Consider the following 12,902-nt stretch of genomic DNA (forward strand, 5'->3'; position numbering starts at 1 on the left):
CCTTTCTTTGCTGAAATGAAATTGGAAAGATCTGTGTAAACTCACGGAAAACTAAACTCACAGTCATGACGTTCAGAGTCAAGCTGAAGGAAACGAAGATGCAATTAATATCAGGTCTTCTTAAATGTAGAATCACACCTTTTTATCAGCCTCAATCACAACATGCCCTGCAAAACGGAACGGAAATTCACTCTTGAGATCTTGATCAAGTATGCTCCCAAAATGAATCCTGTTATTAATGTGGACAGAAAGTGACAAATGGTGTTAAACAGTCTAAACAGCAGAAAACATCATCCAGCATACAAACTTTCTGTCTGTTACCCTTCAGCTGTTGAGAAATGATGATTTCTTTCATCTCAGTAATATAAGTATACCCTCCATCTTTACCCACAGTTAACCTCCGAGGGACCTAATCTTCAATATAGAATGCCCACTCTACTTCTGGGCCATCATCGAGCCGTAGGACCAGGTAGGACACCAGCTGGAACAGATTCTGCCACAGCCCCAAAAAGACGTAGAGGTAGAAGTCACTGACATCGATCTGGCAGTGAACGCCTGTGTGATTTAAATCACACACACACTCGTAACTGTTGATGTAATTGATACAGAAGCCTCCGTTCCAGCACGGCTCTGACGCACATTCATCCACATCCTTCTCACACCTGCAAGACAAGAATGATGATAAATGTCAGGCCCTTTCCATTTGCTATCACTGTCATTACTCATGCATTAGCAGCCTCTGTGTGTGTATATAGCGACCTCACGTGGTCCTCTGAGGACTCTCACCCTCATTATAGGATAGAAAAAAGGATTAAATGACCTACCAATGTCCTGTGAAGCCACGCGTGCAATCACAGGCGTTTTCTACGTCAGAGCAAATCCCTCCATTAAAGCAGCTGTAGTTCCACTTTGTACCCTGACATGAAGATACAGGCAGCTGCGGAAGTCTGGACAAATAAGAAAGCTCAAACAGTGTCAATATCCATTACTTTGGGACTAAGGTGTCTACCAATCATTTGAAAAAGAAAGAAATCTTTATTTTCTGTTGTAGCACTTACGGCATAAATTCGATGTACCACGGGAGTTCAGGAATCTTCTCACTGAAACAGAAGGTTTTGTAAAATTGTATGACTTGGAGCTCACACTTCCTCTAGCTACTAACTTTACTCGTGAGGAAGCACTCTTGAAAATACACTACTAATCCTTATCATTGAGATCCGATCCGATCTAAACTTACTTGCAGTATTGACCCGTCATATTCTGAGGGCAGAGGCATGTGTAGTGGTGGAAGCCTCTGAGGCATGTGGAACCGTTTCTACAATGGCTGTTTTCACACATATCCACTTCTATCTCACAATGGCGGCCTTTGTAACCCAACTCACACACGCACTCGTACCCCTCAGAAGGCGTGGTGCAGTTGCCGTGGACGCAGGGATTAGAGGCACATGTGTCTGCTGGTTCTTGGCACGCTAGCCCCGCCCAGTCAGGGGGACATCTGCAATGATGCATGTCAAAAAGGTCCTCACATACTCCCTTGTTCTGACAAGGGTTGGGTGCACACACATCAGCACCCCAACAGCCATAATGCGGGGAAATGTTTTCACTCATTCTCACAAACTGCTCCTCCTGAGGTCTGGGGAGGTTTAGTTCTGTGTCTCCATGGAAAGGAAGAAGAAGGCCTCCGATCTCCACAGGGCCCAGGCACCCAGAGAAGTTCACTCCAGCGTCCAGACTCTGTCCCCCCAGAAAGATGTCTGTTCCATTCCTAAGAAAGTCCAGGTTCCCAGCATGGAAGTCAGACATATGGACCTCCACTTTGCCTCCATCCACAGCCATGATCCACCTGGAGGTCTGGAGGCTCTGATCCTCCATGCTGAGCTCCACAGTGTGCCACACCCCGTTACTAATTGGGCTGACAGTTTGCAAAGTCAGCATGTGGGAATCCTCGCTAACCTCAGCCTGGAGCTCCATGTGCAGATGGGAGTCACGGAGGGAGATACTAAGGTAGTTTAACCCCCTCTGTGCATGGAGTAAGGTGGCGTCAGGCTGTCTCGTGCGCAGTTTGAGGATGACACTGCTGAGGTTGCGGTTGATAACCCCATTGTCCCGGAAGTGCAGAATGCCGCTTTCACTCCTAAATGTGACATTGGACAAACCTAGAGGACAGAAATGAAGGATAGCATTGAAGCATCTTCATAGATTCTGATTCTAATGTTTCCCATCAATAAGTATATGCCAGAACCTGACTGCATTATGATCAAAGCAGGCTTTCTGCTGGGTATTGTCAGTAGACATGTGACATGTGCAGGGAACTTGTCACAATGAACTTGAACATGCATCTTGTGGTGGACTTAATCTGGCTAGGGATTACCTCGATTTAGAGGAATCCAAAGTAGGATCCCTGCCTCAGCTCTGTTCTGTGCTGTAATCAGCTGCAGTGTAATTACTCATTGCCTACAGTTCAGAGCCCTGAAGGGAGCACACAATGCTGACAGTCCCCTCGGTGGATACACACCAAGATCAGAAATGGTCTGATGTAATTACAGATATACACATTGTGATATATTTGATTAGAATCCTGTTTTAATACTCCATAATACAAAGTTGTGATTATTATTCCTGAACTCAGTCACACTTACACTCAAAGCCATAAGATTGAGGCCGGCATGTTGCAGTGGACGGGCAGGGAGACAGCTCGCACCACTTCACCTCCTCACAGCGTTGCCCTGCCGTGTTGGGGGGACAGTTACAGATGAAGTCGTCCCACATGGAGTAACACACTCCGCCGTTGAGACATGGGTTTACCTAATGATGAGAAATAACTCAAATCAAGATCTCCGGTCTACAAAAATGCAGGAGAGGAACACAAACGCATCACCAACTCATCGCGGACGTTATACATGGATTTGATTGCTGCCTGACACTCACAGCACAGGCGTTGTCGCTGCTGCATCCTCGTCCAACATTGACAAGCTGCTCCAGGTTGTAAGATTCCACAAAAGTAAGTATGGGATAAAACTGCAGGTGTTTGTCGTTAATCCTCAGATCTTGGACACATCCCTTGAAGTAGCCACCAAATGTTGCAGAGGCCCTCGGATCTGGTAGCCCGCCAACGTAGACAGCGTCCCCAGGGTGGACTTGGATACGCCTGATGGGGACGGAGCCCTGGTTCTGGGATGACTGCAGCAAGACGGCCGCTGTGCCTTCCAGCTTGACGGTCACCAAATGGAAATGGCCGTCACTGACCACACCCTGACCAATTAGAGTCTCGAAGTTGTTGAGTTGAACTTTGACCCTGCCCTCCTCCAGCCACAGGCGGAGGTACTGGCCGGTGCTATTGGACAGAATCAGGAGCAGGCCGTTGGTCTGTCGCGTACGGATAAACATGGATAAGGTCACAGTATCTTCTGGACGATCATCCAATGTGAAGACGGCATAGCTTCTCAAGTCTTTGCTTCCAAACCTGGCAGTGAAGAACTCTGTGTGGGTACACAGGGAGGCAGGGGAAAAGAGAGAGAGAGAGAGAGAAAGAGACATTAATAACCTCAAACAATGACTAAATGCGGTTGCTTTTGCACATTATTTCCAGTCTTGTTTTTAGAAAGTTCTCAATTCTAATTCTTTCCACTGAAAACAGCAATCGCCTTAATGCTCCAAACAAAATAAGTGCTACTTAACCTGACTTTGACCCCCGACTGGTCAAAGTTAGGTCACTTGAGGTCAGCTGCTGAACCTCACGTCTTTTTAATCCTTGACTCAGCTGTAACAGAAAGCCACCTAATGACTTGGTGTCTGACTTTTTAAGCCTCTTTAAAGTCGACAAAACAAGTCAATCGTCTAGCAGGGTAGCAACAGAGGCAGAGGCATCCACTGAAATTTCTGCTGGATCAACTTCTTTTGGCCTAGAATCACTTATTTACAAGGAAGTGGAGGGAAATCTTACTTTATTTTGAAATGGGATGCAAAGGCTTTAGTGTGTACACATCTTACCCTCTGCACAGTTGGTTCCTTCATATGGTCTGTGGCACTCACACGTGTAGCTCCTCCATCCCTGGCTCATGCAGCGACCTCGGTTCTGACACGGGCTGTCATCACACTTGTCTTTGTCACTGCATCCTAAAGTGACATTTTTCTGGGCACTGGAATTTGTTGGCTTCATAACAGGCACAACAAGATGGGAGTCCACAAAAACATCTCTGAAGCAACCCCGGAAAGCAGCTGGTGTGTCCGCTTCCTCCAGTGCTTTGCCTGATGCCCAGCTCGCCCCTGCTCCTATGAAGAGGCTTAGATGAACAGGTCCTGGTTTTGGGAGATCAGATGTTAGTTCAAACAGCTGTATCTCTGTGCTGGAGCCCCTGGTGCAGCTTCCTTCAGTGCAGATTAGTCTGATCAGGCTGACCACACCACCCAGTGATGCTGCCACTGTGTGCCATCTGTTGTTGGACATGTACTCTGGGAGTTCCTGGACCAACGTGCTGGACCCTTGACCTCTCAGGCTCCAAAGGGAGAGGTGTCCGTTTAACAGCTTGATGCTGAGGAGGAGATCATCCACTATGCACTGCAGGAGTGTGCCAACTGGCAACCCTGTTCTGAAACTGAATGTTACATTAACAGGCTCCTCTGGGTCCAGAAGCTGAGTGTCTATGTGCAGGTAGCCTTGCGACTCAAATGAAAAGACTGTTGAAGTCTGACATTTTGGGTCCGTGAAGCCAGCAGGACAGGTGCATGTATAACTATGTTGACCATTTACAAACAGAGGTGAGCATATGCCGCTATTTTTGCATTGATTGTCATCACAGCCTGAAAGTGGAACAGTGCAGGTCTCACCGCCATATAGGCGACCACTCTGGCTCTGTTTGGAGCAAAGGCATCGGAAACCTCCCCTTTGGCTTTCACATATGCCACCATTTTGACACGGCTGCTGCTCACATCCATCGATGACGTCATCAGAAAATGTGCCTGGAAGGACATTTAAGTTGCTTCAATTAATTTAAAAACAGTTGCAACCCCCCACCCTGAATGACATCACACACACAATGGAAAAATGTGCTCCATAGCTGTGCGTTACCAAAACGTTTACCACTTTAGCACCTTACATAATGATGTGTGATGTACAGTTTACATGAATATAACCACCCTGGCAACCTCCTATAATGACATCATGAATGAGGCAGCGCATAGGAGGCTGGCTTTCACAGCAGCCATTAACAAAGGTCAAGGTCAAGAGCATAAGTGAGTTGGCATCCCCCCTCCTCAGCCTGTGTTCGCTCACAGCAGCTCTTCTCCCCGTCGCCAGGGGAACAAGCCAGCAGTGTGAAGGTTTTCATTGAAGGTGATGAGGAAAGTGCCAAAAGCTGGTATTTAATAACATTAAAAATTGTCTCTGAAAAATATACTGATGAAATAATAACATTTTTTAATGAAACCAAAAAACACAAACAACTATGTAAGTTTAATAAAAATAAAGAAAACATTTGCCACCCAGATACACATAAATATAAGTACGATTACTGAGTAATGATTAGTAAGATTACCTGCATAAAGCAGCCATAAAATCCACAACTGCATGCTGAGTTTCAACATTGTCATTCAAAGTCCTCCAAATTATTTGACATTGTCTTCATTTTAGGTCACAGGTTCGAGAATACTTCCAAATTCATCTTCAGCTCTTCTCTATTGATGTGTCCACTGCAACGCTAGGAACACTCCACACCAGATAGGAGGGATTAAGCTAATGCAATTATAATGTCTCTTGCACTGAGTGCTGACAATGGGAGGAGACTAAACAGAGTCACTCTAAACATCTTTTTCAGACAGGTCTCCAATGTTCTGGATAGATGAGAGAGCGGATTGCTGCCTGTTGAAACTATGGGTTGTGAACGAGTTACAGGAGTTACAAAAATTGCCATTATTCAAATTATTATTACACCCAGCATATCTGTAATACATGTTTACACTTACAGCGGGACTCCTTCTGCAAGTCGTGCACACACTGTCACTGACACCTTCCAAGCATGGAATGTGTCTTAAATGCCTTAAAGTGTGATTTGCAAATAAGCAACAGTATTGATACTAATGTAATGATTAGAAGGAAGATTTTCACAAACTTGAGTGAGAGAAAGGAATAAGACGTGTTCATAAAGTAATTTGGAGCAGTTACTACAGGTAAAGAGTAACTTTTCAGACTATTGCACTACATTACCCATGATGCTTTGGTCTAATCGTAGTAATCTTCACGATGCGCTTCAGCACATTCGCTTGTTTTACTCGCGTGTGATTAGTTTATATGTGCCACCGAATTTAGACCTATATTCTTCTAATAAAATCATAAAAACGCGTTTCATTTCTATTTTCTTCAACATTATTTTTTCCAATTTGTTTTATACATTTACACAAACGCGCGGGGGGACAAAAGCTCGAAACAGCCAATGAGCAAAAGGTTTGTTACGATGTCCGACATTTCTGTTAAAAGCGATGGCAAAGTGGGGCGTAGCTGATCAGAAAATTAATCTTTGACGGTTTATTTTGTGCAGTTAAACAACACCTCTGTCCTGTGCTTTGTAGACGCCGCCTGTATCCATTCGGTAAGCTTTAAAACCTATTCGTGTTGGTGTTAAACGTCCGGGTAGCCGTAAGGGTCGTTTGTCAACACTCTCCTCTGAGGGGGGCCCGTCCGTCCAGACTGGTAACATAGGGGTCCTCAAGGTGGAGAGTCAATTTACAAATGCACTATTATTGACCATTTATCAGATTATAGGATCGCAATGTTGTTATTTATCTTCATGACGTCACACTTCATTTAGGCCTAAAGCTGTATCCTGTTGAGGAGTTGTTCACCTTTGTGCAGAAATGTTCGCAATGTAACAACATTGTGCATGTTGTTGACATGTACAGTTTGAAAATGTTTAGGATGTTTGTCGTTGTCAAAATTGTGTTGTTTTCTGGGAGTATGCTGCAGCCAGGCACAAACACATAACCTCTATAATAATAATAATAATAGTAAAACAGTATCACTATGCTTGGCTCCATTTATCTCTAATTATCTCGGGACATTTTCACCTTTTAGGACAAGCAAAGCAATTTAAGACTTTATTTTTTCAGGCAAAATTTGCAGTTGCCACTATTCTGCAACTTTCCCGCCAGAATCCAACAGCTCTTGTTAACATGACAGTAAGTGCCACTGGGCTTGACAAGTGCACTTCAAATTTCATACAGAATTACAGTCTCAGTGCTATTGTTTATATTTATATTCTTTACATTTCAGGACGGACTCAAGGTAGCGCAATGAAGAGGAAGTCCACCAATCCTCCGCGTTCCAAAGGCAGCAGACAAGCCAGAACCGGTAAAGAATGTACCGCCGAGGTGGACACCGCGCCGACCTCCTGCCCCCCTGCAAACTCTGCCGCAGTCCCACAATCTGCCTCTCAAAATCGGCACCTGACACTCTCACAACACAGTCACAACCTGCTAAAGTTCCTGAACGAGGACAGGACCCGGCAGAGATTCTGTGATGTGTCTGTGTCTGTGGGCGGAAACCTGTACAATACCCACAAGGTGGTGTTAGCTCATGGTAGTAGCTACTTCCACGCTGAACTGTCGAAAAACCCTGACACGGCACATGTGACACTGGACCATGTGGAGGACTCTGTTTTCCAACACCTCCTTGGCTTCTTGTACACTTCGGAGTGTTTTGTCGCACAGACGGAGCTCCAGGCTCTAACTGAAGCAGCACGCTTCCTGGACATGATGGACCTACTAAAGCTGCTGTGTGAGGAAGGAGACTTTCACTCAGTGTCTGTGATCCAAGAGGAGACAACATGGGCTCTTGAAGGGGAGACCACCTCCAGTAAATCACCAGCAGATGACACAGATGTCAGGAGCCTATTAGATCAAGACCACTTGGCTGAGGGTCATCATATAATGCAGCAGGCTGACCCAACTGCAAAAGTGAAGACTTCAGGTCTGGAGACTGGTACTATGCGAAGATCAGTTCGTAGAAGGCGAACACCTACAAAGTATAAGAGAGATGATTTGGATAATCATAATATCAATTCTCCTGAGGATAAGACTGTTCCAATAAGAAAGCATGACAATGGAGCAGATGATGCAGCCAAGGAGTTGATGGAAAGCCAAAAGCCCAAACTGGATGTGAGGGAAACATCTAAACCAGCTCAGGGGGAAGATGACGACGAGAATGAGGAGGAGGAGGAAGAGGAACGGGACGTAAATGAGGACTTGACTGGTCAGAAGAAGGTTGATGCGGATTGTGCAGTAGACAAAAGTGCAGCTCAGCCGGATTCACATGTGGAAACACCTGATATCCAGACTGTCCAAAAAGGGAAAGTCCATGTGCCAACTGCAGGAAGCTCCAGCCAGACTCCTGTGTACCCTGAAGGTCTGGCTCCAGTCATCATCCAGACCGCCAGCAAGAAAACACTCAAGTGTCCCAAATGTGACAAAACCTTTGACCGTGCAGGTGGGAACTACATTGACCCAAATCATCCTTACTTTTACTTTTATTATGTCTTTGTTAAGCAGTGTCATAAACTTGACATTGATGGAACAGGGGGGACACAATGTAAGATATAATGTTCGACAATCTTTTGAGCAGTAGTCTTGTACACACGGGTAAATCCCATCTTGTTTTGTCTTTCAGGCAAATATGAGAGTCACACCCGCGTGCACACGGGAGAGAAACCATTCCAGTGTGACATCTGTCTTCAGCGCTACTCCACCAAGTCCAACCTGACCGTCCACAAAAAGAAACATGCCAGTGACGCTCCCTTTCAGAAAAAGGAGCACAAGTGCCCCTTTTGCAACAAACTCCACGCCAGCAAGAAAACCCTGACCAAGCATGTGGGGAGGTGAGAGGGGAGGGGACAGATGGAGGATGGAGGAGATCAAACACATTATCTTGCAGTCTGTATCCAGTCGAAGCTCGTCTTGGCATTGGATAGTTGTCAGATTGTGTAAACATGAACCTTTTAGCCCATTTAAGTAAACAAGTTGGGACTTTGGAAATACAATGTACCTGTTCAGTAAGCTGCCTTCATTGTCACTTTCTTAGTTGTGTAAAAGCAGACAGCGTTTTAAGGTTTGCTTCAAAACTCTTAAAACTCCAAAAGAAGAACATTAAGACGAGACAAAGTGTGTTGTGCAGGCTGAGTGAGTTTGTTCGCCACCTGTAATGGATCCACTGGTGACAACTGTCGCCATAGTTCACGATATTGTATCTTTTGTGTCTCATCAGGTTCCATAAAGATCACCTCCAAGAGTTTCTTACCTTGAGGAAGAGGAAGAGTGAAGCCTGGAAATGTGCTGTAAGACTTCTTTTCAGTAGAATCGTCACTTTTGACCTTTAGATGGTGATGCAACCCGGAGCTCGTCTGAAAAAAGGCGAGTTTGGTTTTGATCGTAAAAAACCAGCACCTATGTCTCAATCTCTGTTCCCTCCCCTGCTCTGGATCCAGGTCTGTTTGAAGACCTTCACCCGCAGGCCTCACCTGGAGGAGCACATGATCCTCCACAGCCAGGACCGGCCCTTCAAATGCTCATTCTGCGATGAATACTTCAAGTCTCGCTTTGCCCGACTGAAGCACCAAGAAAAGTACCATTTAGGTGAGCACTGACAGTCAAACCTAATTATTAAACGGCAAATTATAAGCTTGATAGTGACCATGTGAGATGTTTGAAAGGATTGACACTCCCTCGTCTTCAGGTCCGTTTCCCTGTGAGATCTGTGGCCGACAGTTTAATGACACGGGAAACAGGAAGAGGCATATTGAGTGCACACACGGAGGAAAGAGGAAGTGGACCTGCTTTGTTTGTGGGAAATCAGTAAGGGAAAGGTGGGTGTGTTTGCCTTTAATGGCACCTACACTGTCCTACATGTTGGTAAATGTGTGTCTGATGAGGCATTAGATCTCACTTGAGGTCCCTTCAGATTGGGTGAACTGCGCTGAAACGTGATCCAGATTTAGGTTTACAGATTGAACACCGTTTCAGGGAGGCGTCTGACTTTTTTCTACCCTTTAGGACGACGTTGAGGGAACACTTGCGGATCCACAGTGGGGAGAAGCCTCACCTCTGCAGCATCTGCGGCCAGAGTTTCCGCCACGGCAGCTCCTACAGGTGGGTCCAGTTCATTTTGGAAAGGGTTACCGGCGTGATTGGCGCGGGTTACACTGTGTAGAAATGATAAGTGATCCCCGTCTTTGGACAGGCTTCATCTTAGAGTTCACCATGACGACAAGCGCTACGAGTGTGACGAATGTGGGAAAACCTTCATACGGCACGATCACCTGACCAAACATCAGAAAATACACTCTGGTGCAGTATTCCCTCCCTCCTTCCATCCATTTCTCTCTCTCTCTCTCTCTCTCTCTCTCTCTCTCTCTCTCTCTCTCTCTCTCTCTCTCTCTCTCTCTCTCTCTCTCTCTCTCGCTATATACAGTAGATGTTTATGTCCCTTAACCCTGGCATTCACTGTGATATTCTCTGGCTGTCTCAAGTCGTTTATTTTGAGTTTCTCGTGGTTTTTACAGGGGAGAAAGCACATCAATGTGAAGAATGTGGGAAGTGCTTCAGACGCCACGACCATCTGACGGTCCACTATAAAAGTGTACATCTGGGAGAGAAAGTTTGGCAGAAGTATGACAATAAATTATCTTCAAAAATTCAATTCATAAATAGCCCACCTGATACTAAAGAACGACCTCAAATGTTTTGAATTAATGACTGCTGATTGTCTAAACAAGAGCATAATGTGGCGCAGACAAAGATGCAGCTGCCTGCCTCTTAATCTCCAACAGAGGGCACTCACGACTCACATCGTCATTTACACCATCTCACATCAGCGACTCTCTTAACTCTACTCCACTCTAATAGATGCACTGTGAATGCAGATGTCCTCACTCCCTGTCCCTGCTTATGATGGATTGTGTTACAGGTATAAAACTGCAGTGCACCAGTGTGAGGTCTGCAAGAAAGAATTCAAAGGAAAGTCCAGTTTAGAAATGCACTTCAGGACCCACTCGGGTAAGAGCACAGTGATGACACAGCGTCAGCCAGCGTGTGTTTGCTGGAAATGTTCATGTTTTCTAATTTAAGATGAGGGTGAATTATACTTTACTTTGTATGGTGTAAAGAAATAAACAGGAGATAACAGATTTGAAGATGTTGCATGTTCTGTTGGACAGACAGTTATGGATACATTCTGCTGTGTATACCAAGTTGTATCACTTAAAAATAGCAACAGTTTGTTTGAGTTTGATGTTTGAGCTGCTACAAGCATAATTTTAGTTACATCTCACTAGCAGAGAGGATGGCAACCTATTGAAATGTATTCATTTTTGCTTTAATTAGTTTATTTCTTGTGTTGTTTAAAGGTGAGAAACCCCACAAATGTCCCGAGTGCCACCAGACATTTCGCATCAAGAAGACTTTGACAAAGCACATGGTGATTCACTCTGATGCCCGACCCTTCAACTGCCCACACTGCAGCGCTACATTCAAGAGGAAGGACAAGCTCAAGTATCACGTCGACCACGTGCACAGCAACAGGATCCCTGAGCAACCTATGGGCACGCTCAACGAGGACAAGATAGTCTGTCTTCCTTATGAGGAAAACTCAAAGGTATACCGTCTCGAAACAAAGTCAACACAGCAGAGCGTCTCCACGCCTGCAAACATCTGCGTGCCCATCACCATAGTGCCTGTGCAGATGCCGGGAGTCTCAGCAGCGCAGGGCGATATGGGCGCTCACGGGCCGCCCGTTTCCTCACAAACCCATGGTGTGGTGAACATGCAGCCTCAGGCCCAGCAGCAGACCTCCGGCTACCAGGCGGCTACAGAGCTTGCCTTTTTAGAGAAGTACACACTCACTCCACAGCCTGCCAACATCGTCCACAGCGTGAGGCCGGATCAGATGCTGGACCCCAGAGAGCAGTCGTACCTGGGCACGCTGCTGGGACTGGACTCCGCTTCTTCTGTACAGAACGTCTCCAACGCCGATCACACTCACTGACACGCCCACATTTAGTGGTAACTTTGATAATAGGAGCAGGAAGTTAGAATAATTTTATCTGGTACAAAAAATACATTCTAAAACTCTTCATTTAAACAAAAAGTATGCAAAGGTTAGCACTTGTATATATTTTTCTTACCATGATGAAGACAAAAGCTTGACAGAACTGCAAGAATAGTTGCACTTTCATACTTACATTTTCCACATTTACATATTCTGTAAAACCCCTTTCAAATGTCTGTTAGAAAATAAATGCACTTTTGCGATTTGTTTCTCGCAACCAAAAACACAGTCCATGTGATTTTTAGTCAATCAACCCCAAAGCAACATTTTGGAAGTTTTGTTCACAGGAACTGTTTTAACATGTAGTTCGGTACAATTTCTTGTCTTGAACCCACGATGACAACAAGAGCATTTAGATGGAAATGATTAGATGCACTTTGTAAAGAAGTTACCAATGCCTGTTTCATTGTAGTTTTGAGTCATTAGTTTAAATGATACTAATGGTTGATTGAAAACAATCATCAGTTGCAGCTCTTGTTTGAACACAGAGGAGTCATACTGAGGCCTTAACATGTGATGTCATCTGTATGCTGCTCTGTGTGTTGTGTGATGTTTGCAGCTTAATGTGATCTGATATGTGGAAGGAATTTTATACTCAAGATGTGTAAATATGAGCAACTGAAAACTTTTTTGTATTTATTAAAATGTGTGGGGGGGGAAGAGGGCTGGTTCATAAACTCAGACAGTTACTGAATGGACCCAGTTGATGTTTTGATTATGGACCTTGCAGTTTGTCTCCCATGTATTTTCAGTATTGTAGTCCCTATATGTGCAAAGAAGTAATAAAACTAAATTGACAAATGTGTGCCTGCCT

General features: G+C 45.0%; 2 protein-coding genes across 3 annotated transcripts; one reads left to right on the forward strand and one right to left on the reverse strand.

Annotated features, from left to right (window-relative positions):
- Positions 1-409: 409 nt before the first annotated feature.
- LOC142994076 (protein crumbs homolog 1-like) lies at positions 410-4,908 on the reverse strand. The gene is made up of 8 exons (XM_076144747.1): positions 4,828-4,908; positions 3,991-4,558; positions 2,929-3,479; positions 2,640-2,805; positions 1,238-2,156; positions 1,059-1,100; positions 825-947; positions 410-662 (listed from the first exon to the last, which is right to left on the reverse strand). The coding sequence occupies exons 1-8, from the start codon at positions 4,906-4,908 to the stop codon at positions 410-412; spliced, it is 2,703 nt and encodes a 900-aa protein (XP_076000862.1).
- A 1,545-nt stretch (positions 4,909-6,453) lies between these two features.
- On the forward strand, positions 6,454-12,889 carry zbtb41 (zinc finger and BTB domain containing 41). 2 transcript variants are annotated; one of them, XM_076144646.1, is made up of 12 exons: positions 6,454-6,584; positions 7,102-7,170; positions 7,265-8,476; positions 8,657-8,864; positions 9,251-9,320; positions 9,471-9,618; positions 9,719-9,848; positions 10,036-10,131; positions 10,223-10,329; positions 10,545-10,650; positions 10,949-11,037; positions 11,388-12,889. In XM_076144646.1, exons 3-12 carry the CDS (start codon positions 7,285-7,287, stop codon positions 12,023-12,025), a joined length of 2,784 nt encoding a protein of 927 aa, XP_076000761.1. In that variant the 5' UTR covers positions 6,454-6,584; positions 7,102-7,170; positions 7,265-7,284; the 3' UTR covers positions 12,026-12,889. The 2 variants fall into 2 exon arrangements, with proteins under 2 accessions (XP_076000761.1, XP_076000762.1); XM_076144647.1 differs by lacking the exon at positions 7,102-7,170.
- Positions 12,890-12,902: the final 13 nt, after the last annotated feature.

Source organism: Genypterus blacodes, unplaced genomic scaffold (assembly GCF_046128005.1).
Source record: "Genypterus blacodes isolate CSIRO-AG114 ecotype Tasmania unplaced genomic scaffold, CSIRO-AGI_Gbla_v1 ptg000029l_1, whole genome shotgun sequence".
Classification (NCBI taxonomy): domain Eukaryota; kingdom Metazoa; phylum Chordata; class Actinopteri; order Ophidiiformes; family Ophidiidae; genus Genypterus; species Genypterus blacodes.

Bases quoted from the DNA above. Each gene is read 5' to 3' on its own strand.
- LOC142994076 (XM_076144747.1), bottom strand. From the start codon at position 4,908: ATGGTGGCATATGTGAAAGCCAAAGGGGAGGTTTCCGATGCCTTTGCT. The intron at 4,559-4,827 runs GTGAGACCTGCA...ACACTCCTGCAG, and splicing joins GAGTGGTCGCCTATATGGCG to TGCATAGTGGATGATCTCCT. The intron at 2,806-2,928 runs GTGAGTGTCAGG...TCTCATCATTAG, and splicing joins GCAGCGACAACGCCTGTGCT to GTAAACCCATGTCTCAACGG.
- zbtb41 (XM_076144646.1), top strand. From the start codon at position 7,285: ATGAAGAGGAAGTCCACCAATCCTCCGCGTTCCAAAGGCAGCAGACAA. The intron at 10,651-10,948 runs GTATGACAATAA...ATTGTGTTACAG, and splicing joins GGAGAGAAAGTTTGGCAGAA to GTATAAAACTGCAGTGCACC. The intron at 11,038-11,387 runs GTAAGAGCACAG...TGTTGTTTAAAG, and splicing joins GCACTTCAGGACCCACTCGG to GTGAGAAACCCCACAAATGT.